Here is a 20,402-nt window from a genome sequence, read left to right on the forward strand (position 1 = left end):
AATATTGACCCCCCTTTTTTTCATCTGGTGTCAGTAAAGTACTACAAATTGATCAAAAGTGCAGTCATGGTCATTAAATTGTTTTTATTTACATCAGTTAATAAAATTTAAGATATAAAAATTTCATTTGGAATAATAAATGGTGTTTTTGTGAGTTTCTGCAGTGTTTACATTAGGCTATACTATCTTCCAAGTAAATAGTATGACGCAATGATATAAGGGGTAAAAATCAAATAATTTCATTAAATCTGCATGACAAAATTTGTTTGGGGGTAGTAAATAAACTATGTTTTAATGTTTAACACCACAGATACAACTTTCTGTGCATTTATAACAATTTAGGACATTTTTTTATATTAAAGCATATTGTCAGGGTGAGAAAAGCTAAAAATAGCACAAACTCAAGTTTTAGGCTCTAAATATGCAATATGTGACATTTTGCCCCCAAAAAGATTGAAATGTGCCTAGTATTATTTCATAAGATCAGTTAAGACAAAAAAAATCAATTATTTTCTGAATTTGATGTTTCACCCACTTCGCTTAAAGAGACAAAAAAGTTGATTAGAAATCTTTTGTTTTGCTTTATTCTTAATCCTTAGTCAATTTGAAGTTAAAAACAGCCTTTCTGAGCATAATGCAACTTATATTGAAAATTTCACAGCTCAATTTAAACTGACTGTAATGTATGACTTTGATAGAAAATACTTGAAAATTTCATTTTGTGCTACAGGAACATAAACTTTCAATATCAAGATCAGTTTTTGCTTATTTTTCCTTGTTTGTTCTACTACTTTAAAGACTTTCAACAGTTTTCGCAATGAATTTAGTAAAAAATCCAAGGTATTGAAGTGTCAAGGAATATTGACCCCCCTTTTTTTCATCTGGTGTCAGTAAAGTACTACAAATTGATCAAAAGTGCAGTCATGGTCATTAAATTGTTTTTATTTACATCAGTTAATAAAATTTAAGATATAAAAATTTCATTTGGAATAATAAATGGTGTTTTTGTGAGTTTCTGCAGTGTTTACATTAGGCTATACTATCTTCCAAGTAAATAGTATGACGCAATGATATAAGGGGTAAAAATCAAATAATTTCATTAAATCTGCATGACAAAATTTGTTTGGGGGTAGTAAATAAACTATGTTTTAATGTTTAACACCACAGATACAACTTTCTGTGCATTTATAACAATTTAGGACATTTTTTTATATTAAAGCATATTGTCAGGGTGAGAAAAGCTAAAAATAGCACAAACTCAAGTTTTAGGCTCTAAATATGCAATATGTGACATTTTGCCCCCAAAAAGATTGAAATGTGCCTAGTATTATTTCATAAGATCAGTTAAGACAAAAAAAATCAATTATTTTCTGAATTTGATGTTTCACCCACTTCGCTTAAAGGTGTCATACCACCAATTAAAAGTCCCTATCTGTTCAACCAAATTTTGCAATTTTCACAGCTTTCTAAATATTTTACCTTAAGTTTAACTTCATAGAAACTAGGTATATCCTGAATTGTACAGGTGTCACCTTTCTGCATGCCAATTTTCAATATACATTCTAAATCATATAAGAAAGAAGAGAGCTTCCGAAAGGAGGTACCACTAAAAATAACCCCTGGTTTTCTGAAAATCTTAAATTAGTATACCATGGAGTGTATTAATCCTCAATTTTAAATGCAAACTCCTAGACAGATAAAATTTGGCTCAAAATGGTCTTGATATAATTCTCATTCAACAAAAGTTTCATTTCTGAAAATTTATTGGTTAGTTTTGGTGAACAATGACATCAAATGCACTATTTTTTGTCCGAGTAGGCCTACTTTCACATACGTTCTAAATTTGAGGGAGTAATTGGTGGTATGACACCTAAAGAGACAAAAAAGTTGATTAGAAATCTTTTGTTTTGCTTTATTCTTAATCCTTAGTCAATTTGAAGTTAAAAACAGCCTTTCTGAGCATAATGCAACTTATATTGAAAATTTCACAGCTCAATTTAAACTGACTGTAATGTATGACTTTGATAGAAAATACTTGAAAATTTCATTTTGTGCTACAGGAACATAAACTTTCAATATCAAGATCAGTTTTTGCTTATTTTTCCTTGTTTGTTCTACTACTTTAAAGACTTTCAACAGTTTTCGCAATGAATTTAGTAAAAAATCCAAGGTATTGAAGTGTCAAGGAATATTGACCCCCCTTTTTTTCATCTGGTGTCAGTAAAGTACTACAAATTGATCAAAAGTGCAGTCATGGTCATTAAATTGTTTTTATTTACATCAGTTAATAAAATTTAAGATATAAAAATTTCATTTGGAATAATAAATGGTGTTTTTGTGAGTTTCTGCAGTGTTTACATTAGGCTATACTATCTTCCAAGTAAATAGTATGACGCAATGATATAAGGGGTAAAAATCAAATAATTTCATTAAATCTGCATGACAAAATTTGTTTGGGGGTAGTAAATAAACTATGTTTTAATGTTTAACACCACAGATACAACTTTCTGTGCATTTATAACAATTTAGGACATTTTTTTATATTAAAGCATATTGTCAGGGTGAGAAAAGCTAAAAATAGCACAAACTCAAGTTTTAGGCTCTAAATATGCAATATGTGACATTTTGCCCCCAAAAAGATTGAAATGTGCCTAGTATTATTTCATAAGATCAGTTAAGACAAAAAAAATCAATTATTTTCTGAATTTGATGTTTCACCCACTTCGCTTAAAGAGACAAAAAAGTTGATTAGAAATCTTTTGTTTTGCTTTATTCTTAATCCTTAGTCAATTTGAAGTTAAAAACAGCCTTTCTGAGCATAATGCAACTTATATTGAAAATTTCACAGCTCAATTTAAACTGACTGTAATGTATGACTTTGATAGAAAATACTTGAAAATTTCATTTTGTGCTACAGGAACATAAACTTTCAATATCAAGATCAGTTTTTGCTTATTTTTCCTTGTTTGTTCTACTACTTTAAAGACTTTCAACAGTTTTCGCAATGAATTTAGTAAAAAATCCAAGGTATTGAAGTGTCAAGGAATATTGACCCCCCTTTTTTTCATCTGGTGTCAGTAAAGTACTACAAATTGATCAAAAGTGCAGTCATGGTCATTAAATTGTTTTTATTTACATCAGTTAATAAAATTTAAGATATAAAAATTTCATTTGGAATAATAAATGGTGTTTTTGTGAGTTTCTGCAGTGTTTACATTAGGCTATACTATCTTCCAAGTAAATAGTATGACGCAATGATATAAGGGGTAAAAATCAAATAATTTCATTAAATCTGCATGACAAAATTTGTTTGGGGGTAGTAAATAAACTATGTTTTAATGTTTAACACCACAGATACAACTTTCTGTGCATTTATAACAATTTAGGACATTTTTTTATATTAAAGCATATTGTCAGGGTGAGAAAAGCTAAAAATAGCACAAACTCAAGTTTTAGGCTCTAAATATGCAATATGTGACATTTTGCCCCCAAAAAGATTGAAATGTGCCTAGTATTATTTCATAAGATCAGTTAAGACAAAAAAAATCAATTATTTTCTGAATTTGATGTTTCACCCACTTCGCTTAAAGAGACAAAAAAGTTGATTAGAAATCTTTTGTTTTGCTTTATTCTTAATCCTTAGTCAATTTGAAGTTAAAAACAGCCTTTCTGAGCATAATGCAACTTATATTGAAAATTTCACAGCTCAATTTAAACTGACTGTAATGTATGACTTTGATAGAAAATACTTGAAAATTTCATTTTGTGCTACAGGAACATAAACTTTCAATATCAAGATCAGTTTTTGCTTATTTTTCCTTGTTTGTTCTACTACTTTAAAGACTTTCAACAGTTTTCGCAATGAATTTAGTAAAAAATCCAAGGTATTGAAGTGTCAAGGAATATTGACCCCCCTTTTTTTCATCTGGTGTCAGTAAAGTACTACAAATTGATCAAAAGTGCAGTCATGGTCATTAAATTGTTTTTATTTACATCAGTTAATAAAATTTAAGATATAAAAATTTCATTTGGAATAATAAATGGTGTTTTTGTGAGTTTCTGCAGTGTTTACATTAGGCTATACTATCTTCCAAGTAAATAGTATGACGCAATGATATAAGGGGTAAAAATCAAATAATTTCATTAAATCTGCATGACAAAATTTGTTTGGGGGTAGTAAATAAACTATGTTTTAATGTTTAACACCACAGATACAACTTTCTGTGCATTTATAACAATTTAGGACATTTTTTTATATTAAAGCATATTGTCAGGGTGAGAAAAGCTAAAAATAGCACAAACTCAAGTTTTAGGCTCTAAATATGCAATATGTGACATTTTGCCCCCAAAAAGATTGAAATGTGCCTAGTATTATTTCATAAGATCAGTTAAGACAAAAAAAATCAATTATTTTCTGAATTTGATGTTTCACCCACTTCGCTTAAAGGTGTCATACCACCAATTAAAAGTCCCTATCTGTTCAACCAAATTTTGCAATTTTCACAGCTTTCTAAATATTTTACCTTAAGTTTAACTTCATAGAAACTAGGTATATCCTGAATTGTACAGGTGTCACCTTTCTGCATGCCAATTTTCAATATACATTCTAAATCATATAAGAAAGAAGAGAGCTTCCGAAAGGAGGTACCACTAAAAATAACCCCTGGTTTTCTGAAAATCTTAAATTAGTATACCATGGAGTGTATTAATCCTCAATTTTAAATGCAAACTCCTAGACAGATAAAATTTGGCTCAAAATGGTCTTGATATAATTCTCATTCAACAAAAGTTTCATTTCTGAAAATTTATTGGTTAGTTTTGGTGAACAATGACATCAAATGCACTATTTTTTGTCCGAGTAGGCCTACTTTCACATACGTTCTAAATTTGAGGGAGTAATTGGTGGTATGACACCTAAAGAGACAAAAAAGTTGATTAGAAATCTTTTGTTTTGCTTTATTCTTAATCCTTAGTCAATTTGAAGTTAAAAACAGCCTTTCTGAGCATAATGCAACTTATATTGAAAATTTCACAGCTCAATTTAAACTGACTGTAATGTATGACTTTGATAGAAAATACTTGAAAATTTCATTTTGTGCTACAGGAACATAAACTTTCAATATCAAGATCAGTTTTTGCTTATTTTTCCTTGTTTGTTCTACTACTTTAAAGACTTTCAACAGTTTTCGCAATGAATTTAGTAAAAAATCCAAGGTATTGAAGTGTCAAGGAATATTGACCCCCCTTTTTTTCATCTGGTGTCAGTAAAGTACTACAAATTGATCAAAAGTGCAGTCATGGTCATTAAATTGTTTTTATTTACATCAGTTAATAAAATTTAAGATATAAAAATTTCATTTGGAATAATAAATGGTGTTTTTGTGAGTTTCTGCAGTGTTTACATTAGGCTATACTATCTTCCAAGTAAATAGTATGACGCAATGATATAAGGGGTAAAAATCAAATAATTTCATTAAATCTGCATGACAAAATTTGTTTGGGGGTAGTAAATAAACTATGTTTTAATGTTTAACACCACAGATACAACTTTCTGTGCATTTATAACAATTTAGGACATTTTTTTATATTAAAGCATATTGTCAGGGTGAGAAAAGCTAAAAATAGCACAAACTCAAGTTTTAGGCTCTAAATATGCAATATGTGACATTTTGCCCCCAAAAAGATTGAAATGTGCCTAGTATTATTTCATAAGATCAGTTAAGACAAAAAAAATCAATTATTTTCTGAATTTGATGTTTCACCCACTTCGCTTAAAGGTGTCATACCACCAATTAAAAGTCCCTATCTGTTCAACCAAATTTTGCAATTTTCACAGCTTTCTAAATATTTTACCTTAAGTTTAACTTCATAGAAACTAGGTATATCCTGAATTGTACAGGTGTCACCTTTCTGCATGCCAATTTTCAATATACATTCTAAATCATATAAGAAAGAAGAGAGCTTCCGAAAGGAGGTACCACTAAAAATAACCCCTGGTTTTCTGAAAATCTTAAATTAGTATACCATGGAGTGTATTAATCCTCAATTTTAAATGCAAACTCCTAGACAGATAAAATTTGGCTCAAAATGGTCTTGATATAATTCTCATTCAACAAAAGTTTCATTTCTGAAAATTTATTGGTTAGTTTTGGTGAACAATGACATCAAATGCACTATTTTTTGTCCGAGTAGGCCTACTTTCACATACGTTCTAAATTTGAGGGAGTAATTGGTGGTATGACACCTAAAGAGACAAAAAAGTTGATTAGAAATCTTTTGTTTTGCTTTATTCTTAATCCTTAGTCAATTTGAAGTTAAAAACAGCCTTTCTGAGCATAATGCAACTTATATTGAAAATTTCACAGCTCAATTTAAACTGACTGTAATGTATGACTTTGATAGAAAATACTTGAAAATTTCATTTTGTGCTACAGGAACATAAACTTTCAATATCAAGATCAGTTTTTGCTTATTTTTCCTTGTTTGTTCTACTACTTTAAAGACTTTCAACAGTTTTCGCAATGAATTTAGTAAAAAATCCAAGGTATTGAAGTGTCAAGGAATATTGACCCCCCTTTTTTTCATCTGGTGTCAGTAAAGTACTACAAATTGATCAAAAGTGCAGTCATGGTCATTAAATTGTTTTTATTTACATCAGTTAATAAAATTTAAGATATAAAAATTTCATTTGGAATAATAAATGGTGTTTTTGTGAGTTTCTGCAGTGTTTACATTAGGCTATACTATCTTCCAAGTAAATAGTATGACGCAATGATATAAGGGGTAAAAATCAAATAATTTCATTAAATCTGCATGACAAAATTTGTTTGGGGGTAGTAAATAAACTATGTTTTAATGTTTAACACCACAGATACAACTTTCTGTGCATTTATAACAATTTAGGACATTTTTTTATATTAAAGCATATTGTCAGGGTGAGAAAAGCTAAAAATAGCACAAACTCAAGTTTTAGGCTCTAAATATGCAATATGTGACATTTTGCCCCCAAAAAGATTGAAATGTGCCTAGTATTATTTCATAAGATCAGTTAAGACAAAAAAAATCAATTATTTTCTGAATTTGATGTTTCACCCACTTCGCTTAAAGGTGTCATACCACCAATTAAAAGTCCCTATCTGTTCAACCAAATTTTGCAATTTTCACAGCTTTCTAAATATTTTACCTTAAGTTTAACTTCATAGAAACTAGGTATATCCTGAATTGTACAGGTGTCACCTTTCTGCATGCCAATTTTCAATATACATTCTAAATCATATAAGAAAGAAGAGAGCTTCCGAAAGGAGGTACCACTAAAAATAACCCCTGGTTTTCTGAAAATCTTAAATTAGTATACCATGGAGTGTATTAATCCTCAATTTTAAATGCAAACTCCTAGACAGATAAAATTTGGCTCAAAATGGTCTTGATATAATTCTCATTCAACAAAAGTTTCATTTCTGAAAATTTATTGGTTAGTTTTGGTGAACAATGACATCAAATGCACTATTTTTTGTCCGAGTAGGCCTACTTTCACATACGTTCTAAATTTGAGGGAGTAATTGGTGGTATGACACCTAAAGAGACAAAAAAGTTGATTAGAAATCTTTTGTTTTGCTTTATTCTTAATCCTTAGTCAATTTGAAGTTAAAAACAGCCTTTCTGAGCATAATGCAACTTATATTGAAAATTTCACAGCTCAATTTAAACTGACTGTAATGTATGACTTTGATAGAAAATACTTGAAAATTTCATTTTGTGCTACAGGAACATAAACTTTCAATATCAAGATCAGTTTTTGCTTATTTTTCCTTGTTTGTTCTACTACTTTAAAGACTTTCAACAGTTTTCGCAATGAATTTAGTAAAAAATCCAAGGTATTGAAGTGTCAAGGAATATTGACCCCCCTTTTTTTCATCTGGTGTCAGTAAAGTACTACAAATTGATCAAAAGTGCAGTCATGGTCATTAAATTGTTTTTATTTACATCAGTTAATAAAATTTAAGATATAAAAATTTCATTTGGAATAATAAATGGTGTTTTTGTGAGTTTCTGCAGTGTTTACATTAGGCTATACTATCTTCCAAGTAAATAGTATGACGCAATGATATAAGGGGTAAAAATCAAATAATTTCATTAAATCTGCATGACAAAATTTGTTTGGGGGTAGTAAATAAACTATGTTTTAATGTTTAACACCACAGATACAACTTTCTGTGCATTTATAACAATTTAGGACATTTTTTTATATTAAAGCATATTGTCAGGGTGAGAAAAGCTAAAAATAGCACAAACTCAAGTTTTAGGCTCTAAATATGCAATATGTGACATTTTGCCCCCAAAAAGATTGAAATGTGCCTAGTATTATTTCATAAGATCAGTTAAGACAAAAAAAATCAATTATTTTCTGAATTTGATGTTTCACCCACTTCGCTTAAAGGTGTCATACCACCAATTAAAAGTCCCTATCTGTTCAACCAAATTTTGCAATTTTCACAGCTTTCTAAATATTTTACCTTAAGTTTAACTTCATAGAAACTAGGTATATCCTGAATTGTACAGGTGTCACCTTTCTGCATGCCAATTTTCAATATACATTCTAAATCATATAAGAAAGAAGAGAGCTTCCGAAAGGAGGTACCACTAAAAATAACCCCTGGTTTTCTGAAAATCTTAAATTAGTATACCATGGAGTGTATTAATCCTCAATTTTAAATGCAAACTCCTAGACAGATAAAATTTGGCTCAAAATGGTCTTGATATAATTCTCATTCAACAAAAGTTTCATTTCTGAAAATTTATTGGTTAGTTTTGGTGAACAATGACATCAAATGCACTATTTTTTGTCCGAGTAGGCCTACTTTCACATACGTTCTAAATTTGAGGGAGTAATTGGTGGTATGACACCTAAAGAGACAAAAAAGTTGATTAGAAATCTTTTGTTTTGCTTTATTCTTAATCCTTAGTCAATTTGAAGTTAAAAACAGCCTTTCTGAGCATAATGCAACTTATATTGAAAATTTCACAGCTCAATTTAAACTGACTGTAATGTATGACTTTGATAGAAAATACTTGAAAATTTCATTTTGTGCTACAGGAACATAAACTTTCAATATCAAGATCAGTTTTTGCTTATTTTTCCTTGTTTGTTCTACTACTTTAAAGACTTTCAACAGTTTTCGCAATGAATTTAGTAAAAAATCCAAGGTATTGAAGTGTCAAGGAATATTGACCCCCCTTTTTTTCATCTGGTGTCAGTAAAGTACTACAAATTGATCAAAAGTGCAGTCATGGTCATTAAATTGTTTTTATTTACATCAGTTAATAAAATTTAAGATATAAAAATTTCATTTGGAATAATAAATGGTGTTTTTGTGAGTTTCTGCAGTGTTTACATTAGGCTATACTATCTTCCAAGTAAATAGTATGACGCAATGATATAAGGGGTAAAAATCAAATAATTTCATTAAATCTGCATGACAAAATTTGTTTGGGGGTAGTAAATAAACTATGTTTTAATGTTTAACACCACAGATACAACTTTCTGTGCATTTATAACAATTTAGGACATTTTTTTATATTAAAGCATATTGTCAGGGTGAGAAAAGCTAAAAATAGCACAAACTCAAGTTTTAGGCTCTAAATATGCAATATGTGACATTTTGCCCCCAAAAAGATTGAAATGTGCCTAGTATTATTTCATAAGATCAGTTAAGACAAAAAAAATCAATTATTTTCTGAATTTGATGTTTCACCCACTTCGCTTAAAGGTGTCATACCACCAATTAAAAGTCCCTATCTGTTCAACCAAATTTTGCAATTTTCACAGCTTTCTAAATATTTTACCTTAAGTTTAACTTCATAGAAACTAGGTATATCCTGAATTGTACAGGTGTCACCTTTCTGCATGCCAATTTTCAATATACATTCTAAATCATATAAGAAAGAAGAGAGCTTCCGAAAGGAGGTACCACTAAAAATAACCCCTGGTTTTCTGAAAATCTTAAATTAGTATACCATGGAGTGTATTAATCCTCAATTTTAAATGCAAACTCCTAGACAGATAAAATTTGGCTCAAAATGGTCTTGATATAATTCTCATTCAACAAAAGTTTCATTTCTGAAAATTTATTGGTTAGTTTTGGTGAACAATGACATCAAATGCACTATTTTTTGTCCGAGTAGGCCTACTTTCACATACGTTCTAAATTTGAGGGAGTAATTGGTGGTATGACACCTAAAGAGACAAAAAAGTTGATTAGAAATCTTTTGTTTTGCTTTATTCTTAATCCTTAGTCAATTTGAAGTTAAAAACAGCCTTTCTGAGCATAATGCAACTTATATTGAAAATTTCACAGCTCAATTTAAACTGACTGTAATGTATGACTTTGATAGAAAATACTTGAAAATTTCATTTTGTGCTACAGGAACATAAACTTTCAATATCAAGATCAGTTTTTGCTTATTTTTCCTTGTTTGTTCTACTACTTTAAAGACTTTCAACAGTTTTCGCAATGAATTTAGTAAAAAATCCAAGGTATTGAAGTGTCAAGGAATATTGACCCCCCTTTTTTTCATCTGGTGTCAGTAAAGTACTACAAATTGATCAAAAGTGCAGTCATGGTCATTAAATTGTTTTTATTTACATCAGTTAATAAAATTTAAGATATAAAAATTTCATTTGGAATAATAAATGGTGTTTTTGTGAGTTTCTGCAGTGTTTACATTAGGCTATACTATCTTCCAAGTAAATAGTATGACGCAATGATATAAGGGGTAAAAATCAAATAATTTCATTAAATCTGCATGACAAAATTTGTTTGGGGGTAGTAAATAAACTATGTTTTAATGTTTAACACCACAGATACAACTTTCTGTGCATTTATAACAATTTAGGACATTTTTTTATATTAAAGCATATTGTCAGGGTGAGAAAAGCTAAAAATAGCACAAACTCAAGTTTTAGGCTCTAAATATGCAATATGTGACATTTTGCCCCCAAAAAGATTGAAATGTGCCTAGTATTATTTCATAAGATCAGTTAAGACAAAAAAAATCAATTATTTTCTGAATTTGATGTTTCACCCACTTCGCTTAAAGGTGTCATACCACCAATTAAAAGTCCCTATCTGTTCAACCAAATTTTGCAATTTTCACAGCTTTCTAAATATTTTACCTTAAGTTTAACTTCATAGAAACTAGGTATATCCTGAATTGTACAGGTGTCACCTTTCTGCATGCCAATTTTCAATATACATTCTAAATCATATAAGAAAGAAGAGAGCTTCCGAAAGGAGGTACCACTAAAAATAACCCCTGGTTTTCTGAAAATCTTAAATTAGTATACCATGGAGTGTATTAATCCTCAATTTTAAATGCAAACTCCTAGACAGATAAAATTTGGCTCAAAATGGTCTTGATATAATTCTCATTCAACAAAAGTTTCATTTCTGAAAATTTATTGGTTAGTTTTGGTGAACAATGACATCAAATGCACTATTTTTTGTCCGAGTAGGCCTACTTTCACATACGTTCTAAATTTGAGGGAGTAATTGGTGGTATGACACCTAAAGAGACAAAAAAGTTGATTAGAAATCTTTTGTTTTGCTTTATTCTTAATCCTTAGTCAATTTGAAGTTAAAAACAGCCTTTCTGAGCATAATGCAACTTATATTGAAAATTTCACAGCTCAATTTAAACTGACTGTAATGTATGACTTTGATAGAAAATACTTGAAAATTTCATTTTGTGCTACAGGAACATAAACTTTCAATATCAAGATCAGTTTTTGCTTATTTTTCCTTGTTTGTTCTACTACTTTAAAGACTTTCAACAGTTTTCGCAATGAATTTAGTAAAAAATCCAAGGTATTGAAGTGTCAAGGAATATTGACCCCCCTTTTTTTCATCTGGTGTCAGTAAAGTACTACAAATTGATCAAAAGTGCAGTCATGGTCATTAAATTGTTTTTATTTACATCAGTTAATAAAATTTAAGATATAAAAATTTCATTTGGAATAATAAATGGTGTTTTTGTGAGTTTCTGCAGTGTTTACATTAGGCTATACTATCTTCCAAGTAAATAGTATGACGCAATGATATAAGGGGTAAAAATCAAATAATTTCATTAAATCTGCATGACAAAATTTGTTTGGGGGTAGTAAATAAACTATGTTTTAATGTTTAACACCACAGATACAACTTTCTGTGCATTTATAACAATTTAGGACATTTTTTTATATTAAAGCATATTGTCAGGGTGAGAAAAGCTAAAAATAGCACAAACTCAAGTTTTAGGCTCTAAATATGCAATATGTGACATTTTGCCCCCAAAAAGATTGAAATGTGCCTAGTATTATTTCATAAGATCAGTTAAGACAAAAAAAATCAATTATTTTCTGAATTTGATGTTTCACCCACTTCGCTTAAAGGTGTCATACCACCAATTAAAAGTCCCTATCTGTTCAACCAAATTTTGCAATTTTCACAGCTTTCTAAATATTTTACCTTAAGTTTAACTTCATAGAAACTAGGTATATCCTGAATTGTACAGGTGTCACCTTTCTGCATGCCAATTTTCAATATACATTCTAAATCATATAAGAAAGAAGAGAGCTTCCGAAAGGAGGTACCACTAAAAATAACCCCTGGTTTTCTGAAAATCTTAAATTAGTATACCATGGAGTGTATTAATCCTCAATTTTAAATGCAAACTCCTAGACAGATAAAATTTGGCTCAAAATGGTCTTGATATAATTCTCATTCAACAAAAGTTTCATTTCTGAAAATTTATTGGTTAGTTTTGGTGAACAATGACATCAAATGCACTATTTTTTGTCCGAGTAGGCCTACTTTCACATACGTTCTAAATTTGAGGGAGTAATTGGTGGTATGACACCTAAAGAGACAAAAAAGTTGATTAGAAATCTTTTGTTTTGCTTTATTCTTAATCCTTAGTCAATTTGAAGTTAAAAACAGCCTTTCTGAGCATAATGCAACTTATATTGAAAATTTCACAGCTCAATTTAAACTGACTGTAATGTATGACTTTGATAGAAAATACTTGAAAATTTCATTTTGTGCTACAGGAACATAAACTTTCAATATCAAGATCAGTTTTTGCTTATTTTTCCTTGTTTGTTCTACTACTTTAAAGACTTTCAACAGTTTTCGCAATGAATTTAGTAAAAAATCCAAGGTATTGAAGTGTCAAGGAATATTGACCCCCCTTTTTTTCATCTGGTGTCAGTAAAGTACTACAAATTGATCAAAAGTGCAGTCATGGTCATTAAATTGTTTTTATTTACATCAGTTAATAAAATTTAAGATATAAAAATTTCATTTGGAATAATAAATGGTGTTTTTGTGAGTTTCTGCAGTGTTTACATTAGGCTATACTATCTTCCAAGTAAATAGTATGACGCAATGATATAAGGGGTAAAAATCAAATAATTTCATTAAATCTGCATGACAAAATTTGTTTGGGGGTAGTAAATAAACTATGTTTTAATGTTTAACACCACAGATACAACTTTCTGTGCATTTATAACAATTTAGGACATTTTTTTATATTAAAGCATATTGTCAGGGTGAGAAAAGCTAAAAATAGCACAAACTCAAGTTTTAGGCTCTAAATATGCAATATGTGACATTTTGCCCCCAAAAAGATTGAAATGTGCCTAGTATTATTTCATAAGATCAGTTAAGACAAAAAAAATCAATTATTTTCTGAATTTGATGTTTCACCCACTTCGCTTAAAGGTGTCATACCACCAATTAAAAGTCCCTATCTGTTCAACCAAATTTTGCAATTTTCACAGCTTTCTAAATATTTTACCTTAAGTTTAACTTCATAGAAACTAGGTATATCCTGAATTGTACAGGTGTCACCTTTCTGCATGCCAATTTTCAATATACATTCTAAATCATATAAGAAAGAAGAGAGCTTCCGAAAGGAGGTACCACTAAAAATAACCCCTGGTTTTCTGAAAATCTTAAATTAGTATACCATGGAGTGTATTAATCCTCAATTTTAAATGCAAACTCCTAGACAGATAAAATTTGGCTCAAAATGGTCTTGATATAATTCTCATTCAACAAAAGTTTCATTTCTGAAAATTTATTGGTTAGTTTTGGTGAACAATGACATCAAATGCACTATTTTTTGTCCGAGTAGGCCTACTTTCACATACGTTCTAAATTTGAGGGAGTAATTGGTGGTATGACACCTAAAACAATTTTAAAAGGGACAATTTAACAGAACACAAAAACATCTTCTATCTACGAACACATTGATTGATTTGAGTGTCTGACGTCAGAAATTTTTTATACGTCACATAGATTTGTATTTCAATGTGCATACACACAGTTTTAAAATTTACATAGGCAATGTAAGCCATTCGATTTGCATGTAAGAGTTAACCGGATGCACCTGACTTAACAATGTATTCTGTCATTTTTATGGCAAAATTAACTTGCATGTAAAATTGAATCTTATACGGAATATGTAATGAATAGAAAGTAACTTGTATGATAAACTATTCCAAAGTAAACCGGATACATTAATTTACATTGTTTTCTGCCGGAGTACACCAAGGATCGGTAATCGGTCCCTTTCTATTCCTATTATATATATATTTACAGTGAGATACTTTTATATACTATTCCGTGCATGGTTATTCCATCTCCAGCATCGGAGATTTAGAGTTTGAAATTAATCATAATTTAGATAAAGCTGGCCTGTGTCCATAACCCAGTTATAATGAAAATAATAATTTCAAGTTGCTTAAATACTTAAATAAAAAAAGTTATTAAGTATACTGTTAGCTAAAAGTGACCGTTTTAAATAGATCGGCGCTGTCAAACATTTCAGAAATAAAACCTCCTTCCCTTTAACTAACCAAAACTAACAATAATACTTTATAAATCTAGTGTGTGCAAAGCGATTTTCTGGACCAACCTTCAAAAGGACAGCATGCATTGAAAACTTGTAAAGCCAAAGATGTATAAGAACCTATACATGCGAAGTCTTATATATATATATATATATATATATTAGTGTTGTCAAATCGTACAATTTTGCCTAACCGGTTACTCGGATAATCGTTCGACCGATTAACCGGTTAACCGGTAGTTTTAAGTTGTCGTTTGAAAGCCTTATCAATAGTACCATACTTGTACACATAGTAATAAGATGTTGTATGAGTGTCAATTTGACGAACTTTCATCCGATTAAAGAATTGAAGTTTGTCCTTTGGCATTAAAAGGCTTGTCTGTGAGGATTCCTGGTGAAGTTTGGTTTTTAATAAACAAATACACCGTATCAACTATAGCATTTGTACCAACTTCAGATGGAAAAATATATAAAAAAAAACCGTCTTGATCTCGTAGAATTGAATTTGTCTGAAACTATAGCTCAACATACGACCTGTTTCTTTAGTTTGTTTGCTTGTTTCTTTTAGCATGTTACTCGTACTATCACGTAAACCTTGAGCACATTCACATTAGTTTGCATTTCACAATTTTTAAGGTAGCATTTCGTTTAAAGAAAGACTAAACCTTGCACTACGGAGGTTACCCATTTAGATGTTGGTTTACACAATATTAGATCAAAAACGAGATAATGAACTAATCAGTAAAATTTAATCGCATCTCTAATTTAAAGTTATTGTTAAAAAAACATGTTTACCAATCATGTTTCTTTAAGGTCCTGCCCCGAGCTCTAATTAATTTTATGTATTTAGGATCAACAATAGTAATCAATATACTGGACAATTGATCTGTCAAATTAATAACCACGACGACAATTTTTAAAACATAACTACTAGTATTTAATGATTTCCATGCAAATTTATATCAAAACTATCAAAATTGGAAAAAAGTCCGGTTAACCGGTTAGCGTTTTGGGTATTCGGTATTCGGTCGTTCGAACGGTTAACCGGTTAACCGGTTAACCGTTGACAACACTAATATATATATATATATATGGCCAAAAGAGAATTAATAAAAATAGTCCAATCAACCTAAGATCAACTTTAACCTAGGGCAGGGAAACCCTAGTTATAATTCCTATATGTATTCTCTATACTACAGACGACAGACACACAAATGACACCCTTTTCTGCCATTGACAGCACACCAACAATACCTTCTTCGTACACATGGCAGTAAAAGAAATAAAACTCAAACACAAATTCAAATTTGCCGACAGCCCGTCGTACGTGATGGACGCCAGATATAATTGTATAATAAATCTATAATCGTGACATATAAATCAGTAATCAAATTGCATTTTCATTTACCAATCATTTCAGTATGTACAACCACAGCAAAATATTGTATACTGTACGTTTAATAAAATTACCCCTCATTGATAGCCAAGGCCGACCAGGAAAAACCGTATTACGGAAACCTGTGCCCGAATCAATGCTCGAGTCTATCTCAGGATAATGAACGTCGGACCCCGTCATTTTAAAAAACAGTTTTCGAAAATCAAGATTTTTGTTATAATGTACAAACAGATAAATATCATCATTTAGAAAAAATGTAGTTTACACGGTCAATACGACGGCTAGAAGTGAAGCTACCACAGAAAACACCTTATATATGACCACAACTCAGTCCTCTGATTGGCTAAATTTCTTCGGCCTACCGAAAATTGACGATTCCCATATCGAGAATACAACATTTTCCCGCTATACTGATCGAAACGCGGGAAAATATTAGTATTCTCTATACTACAGACGACAGACACACAAATGACACCCTTTTCTGCCATTGACAGCACACCAACAATACCTTCTTCGTACACATGGCAGTAAAAGAAATAAAACTCAAACACAAATTCAAATTTGCCGACAGCCCGTCGTACGTGATAGAAAACCAAAGAAAGAGGTAATCTATAGGCCTAATACCTTAGATATCTTCAAACGTTTTTCAGTGGAATCTACTATGTAACCGTCTTTACTAGAGTCAGACTTCCATCTACCGTGCTTCTTTAAGCATCTGTCACTAACATCAGCGTTTGCCGCCATTGTTGCCCCACTGGATCTGAACGAATGGAGACCTATGTTTCCATCTGGACAAATTGTTCGAATTCTCTTAAGAATAGACTCTCTAGCCGCCGTGTAACTTAGCTTTTTATCCTTAGTAATAAGCTTGCATGTATTACGAGATCTATAAATAGGCCGAAACAAATAAAAATTTTGCTGGCAAGAATCACTGAAACCTGCTAACCTAGTGTACCTTAGAAACATTGTGTAAGGACAAGCAGATGAATTACCCTTGGAAATCAAGACTTCAGAACTTTGCCTATATTGGTCTGTTTTGCTTTTTTCGATACACAAAATTAAATGAGATTCATGTACTTTTACATCACAAAAGCGTAACGAACTGACCTCATCATATCTAAGAAATCCTGAAAAACTCAAAATCATCATTGCCAAATCCCTTACAAAAAGTAAATCTAAAGAATTTTTAAACATATCACAAAGTTCGATTAAAGTTTCCGGAGTAATTGGATCTTTCTTCTCTGTCTTTTTTGGTGCTACTCTTTTAGATGCTTCAAGAATTGATGTTACAAAAGTGTTTGATGTAGGATCGCTTAGACCATTTATCTCATGTGCCCATTTTATACCATACACTGCGTTCGAAATAGGGTGACAAGTAGAATTATTGTTCAATAAATGTGTTAAATACAGTGCAACATGAACTGGCTGAGCTGGCAAAGATTTGTGTCCTTGTAAAGTAATGAAACGTTCCCATCGTTTGTAAGAATTAAAATATGATTTAACAGTATTGTCACTTTTAGAGTTTATCAACAGTTCACACATCTTCGGATAAAGCTCGTACATATAACTGCCAACTTCTATACCACTGTCATGGACGGCCTCCTTCACTGTGTTGTCTAATGCAATCCCTGTTGAAATAAATAACGTCATAAGTATATTGAAAACTAAAATTCTATTCTTAATGCTATCAATCTAAATTTGAAACACTGTTGTCCAAATACTCCGCACTGCCCTCTGCCTCTTTTAGTCAGATTTTCCCCTTGAAAAAACTTTCTGTCAACTATGAAATCCTTAAAATTTCCAAATCGATCCACCAACATAGGCCAAAATGGTGCCGATGTCCATTCCGGGATGACTAAAGTGCCATTGCATTTTTCTATTCTAATCTTATTAATAACCTTTGGAATCAAACTTGGTGGTGGAACTATCCAATTATTTTGTCCACCCCATACTACTGTAAACGAGTCTATCCCAGCAGTCCCGGGACACCAAAACTTTGAGTTAAAATGTTTGCACTTGGCATTGTAATCATGTGCGAACCTATCTATGTCATGTGGACCCCAAACGTGATCAAGATACAGAAAAATATCATCTCGTATTTCCCAGTCATCACAATCTGTTACCCTACTTAAAGTGTCTGCATACTGGTTTGATTCTCTTGGTAACCAAACCAAACTCAACTTAATTGCATTCTCTCTGCAAAATTCATCAACGAACAAAGCGTTCTTATGCAAAACCATTTTCCTACTACCAATATTAAGTATATGTGTGATATTCAGATTATCTGTGAAAACTCTGATAATCTTACCAGAGAGGATATTGACAAAATTTATCAATAATCTTTTTACAGCCTCGAGCTCTCTCCAGGTCGAACTTTCGGCCTGTTCCGCCATTGACCAACTACCAAACATTTCCAAAGGTTCGTCCTCTGAACCAGTGGTAACAAAACCACCGAAACCTGTACCAGATGCATCACTGAACACATAATAATCTTGTGGTACATTATAAGTCAACTGACTTAACCGAGATCCTATCTCGTTAAAGTTTTCAACTTTATGTTCCCAAAAATTGCACTCCTCGAATGCGTCCGTACTAACTAGTACTTTGGCGTTCCAACTTGCCCTTTGCAATATACATTGGTACAAATACCTTGTTCTTAAACGTGCCTGATCTCCTAATACAGGCTGCATTGATATGATCTGTCCTACAATACTTGCAATAAATTTCACCCGGAAAAGCCTAATTCCGTAGTGAAATTGTAACCTGAAAACTTCCAAAATTCTTAAAAGCTTCTCTATTCTTTTTTCGGTAATTCTTATAACCCCTTCTATCATATCCCAATGAAAACCCAACCAGTCAAGACCTTGAATAGGAACCCAATTGCACTTCTCTGATGCAAGAACAAACCCAAATTGTTCCAAATCGGAATGGATTTTTTCACTCGCTAACATAGCCTCTTTCATGTTTTTGCCCCCGCCGAGGCCATCGTCTAGATACATGACAATTTTTAGACCCGTACTTCTCCAATATTTTATAACTTCCCTGACTACCTTTGTGAAAATATACCCACTGGTTGACAACCCAAAAGGCAAAACATTATACACAAAATATTCATGCTCCCATTTAAAACCTAAATATGTAGTATCTGTTTCAAAAATGCTTATATGATGATATGCGCTTTTTAAATCGTAAGAAAATACAAAATCTCCTTGATCATATAACTGTCTAGCAGTTTTTGCATCTTCATATTTGTGTTTAAATTTAACTACATATGGATTGATATGTCTTGCATCTAGTACTAATCTGAGTTTTGAACCTCTATTATGAGCTACAGTTAAAGGATTAACTACATATGGCTTACGAGACACTTTAGTAATACATCCTTTTTCTAGCAATTTTTCAATCTCGCTCTGAACAAATTCAGGATTGTCTCTTGCTGATTTGTTATTTTGTAATTCAACCATGCATGGAATTGTGCTGAAAGGAATTTTATACCCGTTTGCTATAATATCTAATACAAAATCCGTGGCACCTATTCTCTTCCATTCGCTCAAGCTCTCTTTTAAATGACCTACACCTGTACCGTTACATTTTACTATAGTAGTAGTATGTGTATTGCTCATTGACTGGACATCACGTGATGTCTGTGTTATTGAATTAACATTTCTCATTGAATAGAGTTCACCCGATGCTACTTCTGTTTTTGGGTGAGTATACATTTCTACTTTATTATCAATTTTACATATAGAAGTATCAATACTTATCTTATGTTTTTGCTCAGCAGCAGACTTTGGACAATTCCTAATCCAGTGCCCGTACTCATTACAATAGAAACATCTACCGGGTCGTACATCAGACCTGGATCCACCACTAACGTTCACAGGGATCGAATTTGTTGTTTTCGCTGGAGCCTGTTGTGTGTATGGCACGCTCTTGCGGTCTGGGCGTCTTTTTAACTTTTCTTTTTTCAGCTTGCTTTCTGCTCTACTCTGCGCTTTATACATCTTCTTCTCGTCCTCGGAATCTTCAGCGAGTGGATTGGTAACGTATTCTTCTACCACGCGCCAACCCGCGTCTGAAGAATCTGCAAGTTTGATGAGCTTTTGTCGATTTTTTA

The 20,402-nt window shown here is 31.4% G+C and overlaps 1 protein-coding gene across 1 annotated transcript; it reads right to left on the reverse strand.

Moving 5' to 3' along the window:
* Positions 1-16,894: 16,894 nt before the first annotated feature.
* LOC134710769 (integrase/recombinase xerD homolog) lies at positions 16,895-17,954 on the reverse strand. Its single transcript, XM_063571170.1, has 2 exons — positions 17,224-17,954; positions 16,895-17,061 (listed from the first exon to the last, which is right to left on the reverse strand). The coding sequence occupies exons 1-2, from the start codon at positions 17,933-17,935 to the stop codon at positions 16,895-16,897; spliced, it is 879 nt and encodes a 292-aa protein (XP_063427240.1). The 5' UTR covers positions 17,936-17,954.
* Between the last annotated feature and the right edge of the window lie 2,448 nt (positions 17,955-20,402).

This window comes from Mytilus trossulus, chromosome 1, assembly GCF_036588685.1.
Source record: "Mytilus trossulus isolate FHL-02 chromosome 1, PNRI_Mtr1.1.1.hap1, whole genome shotgun sequence".
Lineage (NCBI taxonomy): Eukaryota > Metazoa > Mollusca > Bivalvia > Mytilida > Mytilidae > Mytilus > Mytilus trossulus.

Bases quoted from the DNA above. Each gene is read 5' to 3' on its own strand.
- LOC134710769 (XM_063571170.1), bottom strand. From the start codon at position 17,935: ATGACGTTATTTATTTCAACAGGGATTGCATTAGACAACACAGTGAAG. The intron at 17,062-17,223 runs GTTTCAGTGATT...ATGGAAACATAG, and splicing joins AAGGTACACTAGGTTAGCAG to GTCTCCATTCGTTCAGATCC.